General features: G+C 45.4%; 1 protein-coding gene across 1 annotated transcript; it reads left to right on the top strand.

Moving 5' to 3' along the window:
• The first annotated feature begins 1013 nt into the window (after positions 1-1013).
• On the top strand, positions 1014-9445 carry amotl2b (angiomotin like 2b). The gene is made up of 11 exons (XM_076976715.1): positions 1014-1204; positions 1875-2670; positions 3006-3180; positions 3913-4057; positions 4247-4324; positions 5584-5879; positions 5971-6161; positions 6347-6448; positions 6605-6762; positions 7577-7723; positions 7934-9445. Exons 2-11 carry the CDS (start codon positions 1916-1918, stop codon positions 8020-8022), a joined length of 2136 nt encoding a protein of 711 aa, XP_076832830.1. The 5' UTR covers positions 1014-1204; positions 1875-1915; the 3' UTR covers positions 8023-9445.
• The last annotated feature ends 3330 nt before the right edge of the window (positions 9446-12775 follow it).

Below are 12775 nucleotides of genomic sequence, written 5' to 3'. Positions count from 1 at the left end.
AGAACACATAGAGGTGGGGGGATCACCCCCAGGAGACATGTAGATGGGGGGGGGGGGTGTCACCCCCAGGAGACACGTAGATGGGGGGGGTCACCCCCAGGAGACACGTACATGGGGGGGGGGGGTGTCACCCCCAGGAGACATGTAGATGGGGGGGGGGGGGGTGTCACCCCCAGGAGACATGTAGATGCCATGTTACTTGCTCCTCTTTCAGGAAGTGACTACATTGATGACGACTGTAAATAAAATGCCACTGAATAAGGAAGCATTTCTCTCAAATACATGAAGTCAGCATTACAATTGAGGAATATTCATTTTAAAGGGTAACAGAATGTTGCAGCAAAAACTGACCGTTTTTTGATTCCTGTGAGAGTTTGTCCTTTTGCTCTCCCGTGATGTGCAGAATTGTGTTTAATGATCTAAAAACCACAGAACTTCACAGAGGTCTTGTGTAGCTCGGCCATGCTGCCGTAGAAAACCATTCAAGATAATGCATGCTGAAAAATATAGTTGTAAAAAGCAACAATTTCTTAGTGTCTGAATTTCAGCTGTATAAATGTTGATGATAAGAGAGTGACAAGGAAATTCAAAAAATCTGGGAAATCGTAAAAGATCTTGAAAAAAATATAAACTAGGCTTCCTGCACTTTGATGGCTCAGTTGGTGTGGATGCATCAACAAAGCCATTATACCTTCTTGATTTGGTTATCTAGATTCTCTGGATATGAACATCGTTGGATATGTTAAGTGATGTAACATCAATTAAAATGCAGTGATAATCAAAAAACCATGACACACTTTTCAGGATCAGTTTACCTTTAGGCTGAGTTTCACCTGTAATTTACCTTGTCGTAGGCCACACCCCTGGGGCGTGTTTTTGTGGCGTGTTCCTACCTTGACTGCAGCAGCGATTAAAAAAAAATATACATTCTAGTGATCATGAACTTAGGCGGGCGGTGTGGTAGCGCGCAGTCGCACTGAGGTCGGTCGCTTCTCCCCGAGTGAGCAGGCGCGCGCGCATTCCATGCATTCCAGTTCGCGTGAACGAACCCCGCTCAGTTATTTATTAGCGTAGCGCGCGCGCCTTCGCCACAGATACACCTGGACCTGGAGATGAAGGACGTTCACACACATCACACACATCCGGGGAACTGCTCACACTAACGCCACTGGACACCTTCTGTGTAATGTGAACGAATTCTTCGGTAAGTTTGTCTTTCCCAAACGGATTCCTCGGTATTCGGTAGTTAAGAGCCGAACTGAAGCCCCATATTTCGATTAAATCTGTATATTTTATGTATGTGAAAGACGTTTTTGGAATGTTTCGGGGAAAGATTATATATATATATATATATACACATGTATATAATACATATGTTTATGTATGTGTGTGTTGGGTATAAAACAAGTTTTAGTTCGTTTACGTCTGGAATGTTTACATTTATTCGCCTCGGGTTTTCGCCTTCGAAGAGGTTTTCGGGTTTTCGAAGAGCCTAATTTTACGATTTAGATTCTATCCAATACGTTCTCAATTGGACTTTGAGCGGTTTATTTTTTCCATAAAGGTGTGTATGTGTGTGTGTGTGTGTGTGTGTGTGTGTGCGTGCTCGCTCGCGCGCGTGCGCGCGTGTGTTTGTGTTTGTTTATGTATACACAATACTGGGAAAATTGTCTGTATTGGAAAAATAGACCGTGTTTGTATGTTAAAGCTAACAATAAGGACATGAGAGATTTAGACCACTTAAGTAGAGTACCTATCTGTTTGTCTGCTGTTTAATCTCTTTACCTTGTCGGCTTTATTCAGTGCCTGTCCTCTGAATCTAAACAGTTGCCCATTTACGTTTTCTCCTTGTCTCTCCTTGTCTCTCCATTCAGGTATTTTCCGCGTAAGAGCCTACTCACCTGCGTCAAACAAGATGAGAACGGAGGAGACATCAGGCACTGTCCTGCACAGACTGATTCAGGAGCAGCTTCGCTATGGAAACCCGACTGACACCCGCACCCTCCTGGCCATTCAGCAACAGGCCCTGCGGAGAGGAGGTGGTAGTGGCGGGAGTAGTAGTGGTGGTGGAGGCAGCTCTCAGTCCTCCTCCGCGAGCCTCTCCCAGGACGATTCGCCCTCTCCCCAGCTCTCTGCCCGGCAGGAGCCCCAGGGCCAGGAGCACAAGGTTGACCACCACCACCACCACTCGGAAGGCCACTGGTTCTCTCCTCCGTCCCACCACGAGCAGCTGCCCACGTACGAGCAGGCCAAAGCACAGTCGCAGTACTTGGGCTCTCGGTGGTGTCAGGAGAACCCGCCTGGCAGGGCCTGCTCTCTGGAGGAGAACCTGAGTGTTCCTCCGACCTGTGACCAGTCGGGCTGGGATGGGAGTGGCCACGCTAGGTCGCTAAGTGAGCGGCTAATGTGGCTCTCGCTGCAACGCCAAACGAACGGCAGCAGCCCAATCGAATCGCCACCTGACGTCAACTCCAGGAGCTACACGCAGGTGCCCGGACGCCAGACTGACCAGCACTGGACGCAAACCCAGCCGCCCTGTAGGGACGGGTACAGCCCCCAGCATCAGAACCTCTACCCTCCTCAGTGCCAGGATACTGCATCCCATCATGCCCAGGCCTACGAGTGTTTTCACAGCACCCCTCCACCCCCCCTCCACCCCCCTCACCACAGGTACAGGGAACCAGGATGGTAGAAAACACCGTGGAAATAGTGCCAGTTTGTTTTAAGCTTGGTGAATTTTAAGTAGAATTGTGAAATCATTGGGCTTTTCAATCACCAGCGAACTGTCTCACTTCCATGTTGACACAATGTATTGAATGTGTCATTGTGACTAATTAGTGGGGTGACTGGGAGTGAAGGAGTGAGTAGCTAGAAGCACATTTTGTCGTCTTCATCATCAAGCTCAAAGCAGTTTCTGGTATCCACGAGCGTTTGCCGAGATTCAAGCGAATATAGTTCCATCCTCACAATACTAGGTTGGGCTAATAAGCTTGTCTTTACGTTAGGCTCGTTACGCCTGTGCCGTCGCCAGAAGCCCACCACGTGGTCTGCACTGCGCCCCCTGCTGACGTGGAGGTCTTAACAATTAGCCGTGACCAAATGGAACTCTTAATGAATGAGAATGAAAGACTAAGACACGAGCTGGAGGGCCACGCAGAGAAAACCTTCAGGATTCAAAAGGTAAATATGCTATTAAGGACCTCCATTATAACTTCATTAAATATAGCCGTATGTATGTATGTATATATATATATATATAATATATGAAATGTAATTAATTATTATTACAGCCAGTAACACCATCAAATTAACCTTTCATTGTTTTACAATAAGTATTTCTGAGTAAAGATTTTAGAATATGATTTTCTCATGTTATATAAAATGCTATGGAACTGTGAATTATGGTATTAATTTTATTCATTCATTAAAGTGATAAGACCATTTAATTACTCAACAGTCTGATAGACAGTTCTTCAAATGATTTCCCTGTAGCTCAATACTTCAGGTTTAGAAAAAAAAATCAGAGCAGGACTTTTACTTTGTAAGCCAACACTTGTACCTCTCTGCCTTTATTTGTGTGTTTAACTTCGATTCAACGACATTACGTCAGCATGGCTTAGCCTCGGTATAGAGTAGCTTAGCATTCTCTCACTGTCAAAGAATGATAATTACAGAGAACTGGGACACCGCCTTGTATAAACTCTCCTCAGTTGAGTCAGAATCTCATTGTTTCCATATGATGCCTTGCATACCGCTTTGCTCCAAACCCTACATAGGTGTGTGTGTGTGTGTGTGTGTGTGTGTGTGTGTGTGTGTGTGTGTGTGTGTTACTGCCAGTGCATAAAACTATTCTGCTGACATTTATCCTCCATCTGTAATTACCTCCACGCCCCTTTTTTCTGTCTCCAACAGCTGGAGCAGGAGATTCAGAGGATCTCGGAGGCCTATGACACTCTGATTGAGGGCTGTGTGAAACGCGAGGCCCTGGAACAGACTCTCCATAACAAGCTGATGTCTGAGGTTCGAAGGCTCCAGGACCTCAATGCAGACCTGAGAGGTATACAAAACACTGGCATGAGAAATCCAGTCCAGCGTGTACTGAACCCAGTATGTCTGGAGTCCTGTAGAATACTGGTAGTGGTGAAGTGTTGGGTATTTAGCACAGTACAACTGAAGGTAACTACAAACAAAACTGAGCCCCAGGCCCTGACAAAATGAGTGTATCATTATGGTTTCATTCTTACAGACAGCAGCATTCAAGCAGCAAAACAAGAGAGAGCCGCGGACCAGGACCAACAGATCATGGCCAAGCTCTGTGAGCAAAGTGAGTATAATGGACAAGTTAAACACCTAACAGTAGGTTTGTAGTCTGCTTACATAGTAAAATCATTAGTGTTGAAGTTACTGATAGCTGATGGTGTTCATTTTAAACCAGTTGAATTCAACATATGGTAGATTAGAGTTAAATTAACACTGCCCAATTTACTATACTTACATAGCAAACCTGGTTATGGGGTGACTGCCTCAAAGCTGGTTATGGGGTGACTGCCTCAAAGCTGGTTATGGGGTGACTGCCTCAAAGCTGGTTATGGGGTGACTGCCTCAAAGCTGGTTATGGGGTGACTGCCTCAAAGCTGGTTATGGGGTGACTGCCTCAAAGCTGGTTATGGGGTGACTGCCTCAAAGCTGGTTATGGGGTGACTGTCTCAAAGCTGGTTATGGGGTGACTGCCTCAAAGCTGGTTATGGGGTGACTGCCTCAAAGCTGGTTAAGGGGTGACCTGTATCTGGAGGAACTCTTGAGCTCTGTGCAGTTCACTTGGCTTCACTTTGAAGCATATTTGTGTTCTTTAATTTAGGAATTTCAATTCGTGGAGCCTTAGTTGGCTGGGGTGGTCAAAGAGATCAGACACTGCACATGACCTTTGTCCACCACGAGGAATGTTCATGGACAGTTGAGCACTGTCCAACAACCCCTGCATGTAATCTTCAGCAAACAGATTAGCCATTGTTCCGGATGTTGCATTTCCTCTTGTGTATCCGTCGCTGGTCCCAGAGCTAGGGTGGGGAAGAGACGTGGTTAATGGTGGGAAAAGGATTAAGGAATGTGAGGTTTTGAGGATGTGGGTCAGAAGGGTCGGTACCTCTCCACCCCCCCTTCCCTTCACGGTCCTCGGGTCCTCGGGTCCTGGCGTAAATGGTTGCAGAATTCAGGGCAGATCAGATTCTTTGTTCATGTGCACGGATGACCAGAAGGTCTGGTGCTTGTTCAGGGAGGAGCACAAATGTGTGTTTGACGTTGAACAGGCGAAGATGGGTCCACTTGACACTAGGTTCTTCTCAACGTTTCTTCCTGATGTTTTTAAGGAGCTTTTCCTCTCTACTGTCAACTTTTGCTCACTCACTGGGGACTTTATTACTAGAGCTCCTCACCAAACGGCACCTTATACATTTCGTGTAATGATGGTTATACTTATGATTGTTTTGAATTTTCTCTTGTTCCAAAACCGAGCCATCTAAACAGCACTTCCTATGTGCAGCGATTCATCTGCTGAATTTGAACGTGAGTCTCTGTCTGTTCCAGGGCAGGAGGAGCAGTTGCGTTGTGAGCAGCTGGAGAAGGAGACCCAGGTCCTGCGTGGAGAGGTGGAGGTGCAGCGGCGGAGGGCGGAGGCCCTGGACGCAGCCCTGAGCACCGCGCAGGCCCACACCCGTCAGCTGCAGGCCCAGCTGCACAGGAAGAACGCGTATGTGGAACGTGTCGGGCGCCTGCAGGGGGCGCTAGCGCACCTCCAGGCTACTTGTCAGAAGCGGGAGGGGCTTGAGCTGCGTCTGCGAACTCGTCTGGAGCACGAGCTGCGAACCCTGCGAAACCAGCAGGTACACACACACACACACACGCATGTATACAGACATGCACAAACACCCAACAATAACAAATAACTTTATCAACTCCCTGTCCGTCCTGCAGCGACAGGCCCACGCCTGTTCGGCCGGCGGCCCCTCGCCCAGCGTGACGGTTCTGCTGGAGTGTCTGAGGGAACGAGAGGAGCAGATTTTGGCCCTGGAGGCTGACATGATGCGCTGGGAGCAGAAGTACCTGGAGGAGAGCACCATGAGGGAACTGGTGATGGACGTAGCTGCCACTGCCGCTGCTCAAAGGTACGCGTGGTTCAACGTGGCAAAATCACCACCTAAAAATTGTCTAGACGTCTAGACATATCCGATATTCATTTGCAGATGCGCATTTAACACAGGTCATTTTGTTGAGTGTATATTCGATATAACTGACATATTGAGCCGATCTCTATATGAATATCTAAATATTAGACCTTTTGTTTTCATAGAGACACCAACATGATCAAACATTCGCCAAGTCAGTCATCTAAGAACAGCTTCAGTGAGGATCTGCCCCACGTTGAGCTCAAGAACCAAGAAGTGGAGACCAGGTAGGCTACAAGCTGTCTTCATCCTGGTACCATGAGACCAGGTCGGCTACAAGCTGTCCTCATCCTGGTACCATGGCTGAATCCAGTGTGAACTGCTGTAGAAGAATAAATTCAGTATGTAAGCGTTGGCTATAAAAGTCGTGTGTTTGCATTTAGGATCCGTGCTCTGTACGGACAGATCCAGGAGAAGGATGCTGTGATTAGCTTTCTTCAGCAGCGACTCCAGCAGGATCAAGAAAACTGTGAGGAGGTAGAGGGTGTGTCCTCTCTCAGCCCCGCCCCCTCTGCTGGCACAAGACCCACCCAAGCTAAGGGTAAGTGTCCAAGTGCTAACAATGGATTGAGTCATCTAAATTTAGCATCTGATTAAATGAATACTCCATAATGTCCAGAAGTTAATGCAAGCCAGTAGGTAACATAAGGTCAATTTACTTATTTTAACTAGGTAATAAGGTAGTAAATAAGAATTTTAGCAAGAACGTTTATCTAGTGAGGCATGTTAGCTAGGGTGACCATATTTTTGATTGTGAAAACCAGGACACTGTGTGTGAGTTGTCGAGCTGGGGGGGGGGGGGGGGGGGGGGGGTGGCAACGTAAGTTGTCGAGCGGAGGGGTGGCGAACGTAGGTTGTCGAGCGGGAACGGGGGGGGGGGTGGCGGCGGCGAATGTAAGTTGTTGGTTCTCCGCCAGTTGAGTATGATGAGGCTCAACTGATGAGGCTCAGGGATTCCGTGTCATACAGCGCCGTGCTCAGGGTCCTAGTGCCTGTAGAATTAATGGCCCGATTAACGTAATTTAAAAACCAGGACATTTCCACAGTTTTAAAAAATATCCCAGGACGCCCGGGACAGGACGTGAAATACGGACATGTCCCGGGAAATACGGACGTTTGGTCACACTATGTTAGCATCTTTGGAGATATCTATTCTTTTAGTGCATTTTCCCAATCCATTCCAGATGGACCATTTTCCTGTTGTAGAGGGAGTGATGGTTATAAAGCATATTCAGCAGTGTAGAACATTACACTAGCTTGTTTAGAATAAAAACTATTTAAACGTTTTTTTTTTCCTCACAATTACATATTTTAGCATTTGGATAACTAGCGCTTTTGTATTTATTTTCCTCCAGAGAAGTGTTCCACAGAAGATCAGACAGCGACCGCGTCACCCTGTTCTGTCGTGGCAGCAGTGTGTAAAGCCAGGAGTCGGACCGAGCCAGTACTCTCCACAACACGCTCCGCAGACATGACGATCTCCAGCAGGGAGCCCTGCGCTGGTTAGTACACACACGCACGTGCACACGCTCACGCTCACAGTCACTTCAAATGATTAGCACGTTTTCCTTGCACAAAATAGGACTTTGCTAGGGGTGCAATATTAATATTAGGGATATTAATATTTTTATATTGTCTTTTAGCATGATGGTATAATGGTACCCCCCCCCCCCCCTCCATTCTCAACTTATTCTTCCTTTTATTTTTCATAGAATCCATCCAGCAGCAGAGCCCTCAGTCTAAGGACCCGTTCAAAGGTCTGGTCAGCCTGGAGCCTGAAGCGGTGGAGATCTTCATATGAACCCTAATACTTTGCTTCTGTTCTACAAGAGGACACAGTAGCGTCAGACGTCTGATAACGGTCAAGAGGCGGTGGTCTCACAGAGACTTCACTTCAGAGAAGGCAGGAGCATATACCTTCTGCACGATGGAGCCGTTTGGACCATGTGAAGCCGAGCTTCCTTCTCGATTGTGGACAGCTCTCTAAATGAATGTAACGCTGAAGCAGATCTTTGAGTCTACACAAAAGAGGGGAAGTTCTGCAAATGTGAATTCTTCAGGGGACTTTTGCAGTATTACGGTTCTGCGATTAGGACAGGTGCTGCTGACCCAGTTTGGATCTGCACAGCCACTGAAATCCTTCAAGTCCTTAGTTTTGGTATGTTGTCACATGTTGGCCTTTATTGTTGGAACAGTGTCACACAGGAAGAGACATTCAAATGCATCAAGTATTTAATAGGGCCATGCAGACATGTTCAGCTCCCTCACTACTTTTCACACTTTTGTCAAGAGGAATCTTTTTTTCTGAGAATTTCTTCTCTCTCTCTCTCTCTCTCTCTCTCTCTCTCTCTCTCTCTCTCTCTCTCTCTCTCTCTCTCTCTCTCTCTCTCTCTCTCTCTCTCTCTCTCTCTCTCTCTCTCTCTCTCTCTCTCTCTCTCTCCTTTTGGGGTTATGAGCTGTTCTTCTTGCTCTTACCATGGCATTGTTGATCTCACCACATTGCTATTCTATTGAATTTTTCCCAGAGGTGGAGAGATACGTGGAGTTTTACAGCTCCACCTTTACTGCATGTTATAAATGGCAAGCATTCTTTTCTTTTTTTTTCCCTCTTGAAGCGCCCTTGAAACTCGGACAAACAAAGAGGTTCTCGTACATTCTTTCTGCAGAATCAGAGGCCCCACTTTTATTGTCTGAAGGAATGCCGTGTGTGGTGTGCCTGGATTCATACAGTAAATGACTATGGGAATGAGACTTCAAGCACTTGAGGAGAAATTTAAATCTGTGGGCCATTTGCACGGACCCAGATTAATCCCAAAATGCAAAAGAATATTCCCAATGGTGATTTACCACTAGGACAGAAATTTAGTTTAAGACCAGATATAATGTAATATTTTTGCTTCCTTTATTTTGTTCTTAGTTTTGTGGTCTCTCGTATCTGCTGGTCAGTGTGCTGTTGGGAGACTTTAAGTAATCTATGTAATCTATTTCTGTATTTTGTTTACAGTTATATTTTCAAATAAAATGTTAATATATTTGGTAAGAAATAAAGCCCTTATTTTAATGGAATGTCGAGCCAAAGACTTTGGAATTTCAGTAAATACAAGAGGCCATTCTGAACTGGCTTTGTGTATTAACCAAGGGGTTAGACCTCTGTGTCTAAGATGTGAACCTTCTGGAACATTTCACAAATACGTTAAAACAAATAAAGATATTAATATATGGAATCACTGCGTCTCTTAACATGTGCCGTTTAAGTCCACCTTCTCAGAAATCTGAGCAGAACTTCATTCATCACGTGTCCCTTTTTCACCTTAATTAAAACATCTAAAATAGTTGATGTAATTGTAATTAAATATCCATAAGAAACATTTTTACTGTTTCACTACTGCCCACCAAATACATTGTGTAATGGGCCTCCTGAAAAATCCCAGTTAATGCTACTCTAGTGTATGATTATGAACATTTTTTTTTGTGTGTTCATAATACATCAAAGCCATAAATGTTTTTACGAGGGCATTTATGAACGCCTTCTCTTTTGTGGACTTCAACATGGCAAAGGTTCAACAGTCTCACATTTGCGCCTCTCGGGGGGGGGGGGGGGGGTCAGGGTGGTGCCCGGCTGCCTCTGTTGACTCTTAACAGCCTTACTACGCAGACAGGAGATGTTTATCTGGCACAGCGTGGACAGAGAAGCTCTGCATTTGACCTTTCCCCCTGAGCAATGTGGAGGTCAGGGCAGAGAGTGCTTGGCACATCACACACTCACTCTGTTCTCGGCTCAGCTTCAGGGAGTGTGTAGGGAACCACACTCTTCGCGTGGGTCGCTCCCTCTTTAAGAGCTCATTCCAGAACAATTAGCAGGAATGTGCCGGTGTCATCTGGGCCATGTTTTCACCAAACACACGTGCCATTAAATGGGCCGCCTTACCGATTGAGAGCCGGCACATGCCAGGTGAATTTGGCTGTAGTCGTTCACATGAATGAGGAACACTTGAGACTCAAAACAATAAAGATAGTTCCAGTCATGAAGGCCTGCAGCTAATAAAATGATTAGAGTGATTAGAATACTTCCTTATTTGTGGGAGCTCATGTGCGAGCCTCTTGGAATGAGGAATCTGAAGAAATCTGCTCTCACTGGCTGCAGAGGTCCATTCCAGCACAGAAGACTGAAGATTACAATGAGAAGTATTTACTGTATGTTGCAAACATGCTAGCAGAAGAATGAAGCATGTGAAAGGGTAGATACCAAGGAATGCAATTAGTCCATAATTTGTCCATTATTCCAGATTAATCCAGAATATTTCTTATTTCTGTACTCCATTTGGACAAAAATGAAAAAAAAAGCCCCAAACATTAGTGTATTTGGGGCCTACACATTCTTTTAGGGGAATACCAAACCTGCCCTTTTGCCCCAACTCCTTTTTTAAGCATTCAATAGCATTCAGACAGTTAAAATGCAAAGGGAGGAAAATGCCAGTGACAGTTTGAGTTCATGACCCTGGTCTATAAATACTGTGATCACGTTCGTGTGTGGGTGCTACGTTTTCTTTTTGCATACCTTGAGCGAATAACATTTTAACGGGTAGCTGTTACGACAACTCCACATTAATAACATTGACCTGGCAAATCCCAAACTTACATAAACTTCCATAATCCTCTTTGCTGGAATAAAAAAGATGATGTAACGCTTTTGTCCTGATTACGGCCTGTATGGTACTGTTGGATCCTAATCGTATTTGTGATCGCAGCTGTGAGTGTCAGAAGTCTTTAGTGGTTTCAGAAGGGCGTTGACATGACTTACTGTTGAAAAACTGCTGAAATGTTACTCCAGTTTCAAGATGAAGTATTATTATTTATTGGATTAACCAACTTTCATCTACATGTTTGGGGACAGGAATAACCATTTTGTGTAGTTTATAGAATATTTACCTGCAGAACAGCAATGCCACGACAATAGTGCGTCCACACGTCGTTTTTTATCAGCTCTGTATCTCTTGTCCTGCCGTCTGGAAGAACCTGTCATCCTGGAGTGATCTGGTAGTTGATTTACACTGATCAGTATTATTTGAGATCGTTGGGTGACATATATGTCAAAGACAATGCCCTGTCTTTCACTTATTTAACACATCTCCTCATACGTCAATAAAAACTAACCTTTGAAACAAATCACCTCTTAAATGTAAGATTAAAATGAAGGAAGAATCAGACCACTTGGTGACAAACACACGGTGGTTGCACTGGGCTGTGGACAGACAGTGGATTGCTTGTCTTCTCTCCCCAGGAATGCTTTTCCAGCACTGATTCATGGCAGGATGGAGCAACGACGAAGGCCTGGAGCATCTCAGAATCACAGACCTAAACCAGCCTGCAGCGCAACAACAATCCACGGCAGCATTTTATAGCTGATATTTCTCTCTCCGTTCCCAAGTGCAGCCCAAAACTCTGCTGATGCATGAGCTTCCTTCAGTCTTGTTCAGTCTGTGCACCACGAACCCCATGTGCTATACTCATGGACAATAAAGCACTTCTAACCCATGTTCTGACACAGCAGATACATCACTGTATTAGAACCTGGGCTGAAAGGAATCATTTGGATGTTGGCAAAGAATATGCCATTCTTAGTACAATTGGCAGTAAACAGTACAAACCCTAAAGTCAGGTACAACATTCCTCCATTGCGTAACCCGAAACCCCAAAAATGTTTCCAAACCCACAACAGGGTGATATAGTCTCTGAAATAAAAGCCATTTGTTTTTAAGAATCTATAGCATGCTGGTGAAATATGATCGCATTTGTCAAAATGAATATGGTACTGTGGAGCTCAACTGTCTTAGGCATGAACGTAACAGGCCTTCCATTGTAAGAGTGAACCCTGAGCCCCCGAGACGTCACCTAGAGTTAGTGTTAGACTGACGACTTCATGGCAGAAATGTGTTTCCAAACATGTGGTTTAAAACTATGATGGCCTCAAGGTTGGTGAAATGTACTGGCGTCCAGGAGGTGTTCTATTCCAGCAGAACACCACCCCGAGCATCACGTATGCCCCTGGTGCCCCACACGTACACTAAACAGGTTCAGTCTTTCCCTGCAAGAATGTGTCATTAACTAGTCTTCTCAGTCCACCACAAAACATCAGGAACCAGACATGGCTGCAGTGGTTCTATTTACCGTATATCAAAATACACTTCAGTGCCAAAAATAAGACCCAGTTCCAGTGACTGCATGGGGAGTGTTTGTTTTGGGTTTTCCAACCGTAGTTCTATGTGCCCTTTCAGATTCACTCTGAGCTCCGTTGAAGAGACTCGAACCTGTGAGAAGCCTGTTGAAGTAGTTTTTGCTTCAGTGAAGAACACGACAAAGCACACAGTGACAAATAAGGCAGCTGCCTGTGTAGATCTGGAGTGTGGACTCTGCCCGAATGGCTTAAACGAAAGACAGTGTCTGAAGCCAAAACTCCCCCACAACGAATGCAAAGAATGTGACTATGTTTGGACCTGTTATTCATTTTGCCATCATGAAGATGGACCTAAATCTGGTCCCGCACGCTGGCCACC

Source organism: Brachyhypopomus gauderio, chromosome 16 (genome assembly GCF_052324685.1).
Source record: "Brachyhypopomus gauderio isolate BG-103 chromosome 16, BGAUD_0.2, whole genome shotgun sequence".
NCBI classification, from domain to species: domain Eukaryota; kingdom Metazoa; phylum Chordata; class Actinopteri; order Gymnotiformes; family Hypopomidae; genus Brachyhypopomus; species Brachyhypopomus gauderio.
This window is presented reverse-complemented; position numbering and strand designations above follow the sequence as displayed.

Bases quoted from the DNA above. Each gene is read 5' to 3' on its own strand.
- amotl2b (XM_076976715.1), top strand. From the start codon at position 1,916: ATGAGAACGGAGGAGACATCAGGCACTGTCCTGCACAGACTGATTCAG. The intron at 4,325-5,583 runs GTGAGTATAATG...TGTCTGTTCCAG, and splicing joins GGCCAAGCTCTGTGAGCAAA to GGCAGGAGGAGCAGTTGCGT. The intron at 6,162-6,346 runs GTACGCGTGGTT...TTGTTTTCATAG, and splicing joins GCCACTGCCGCTGCTCAAAG to AGACACCAACATGATCAAAC.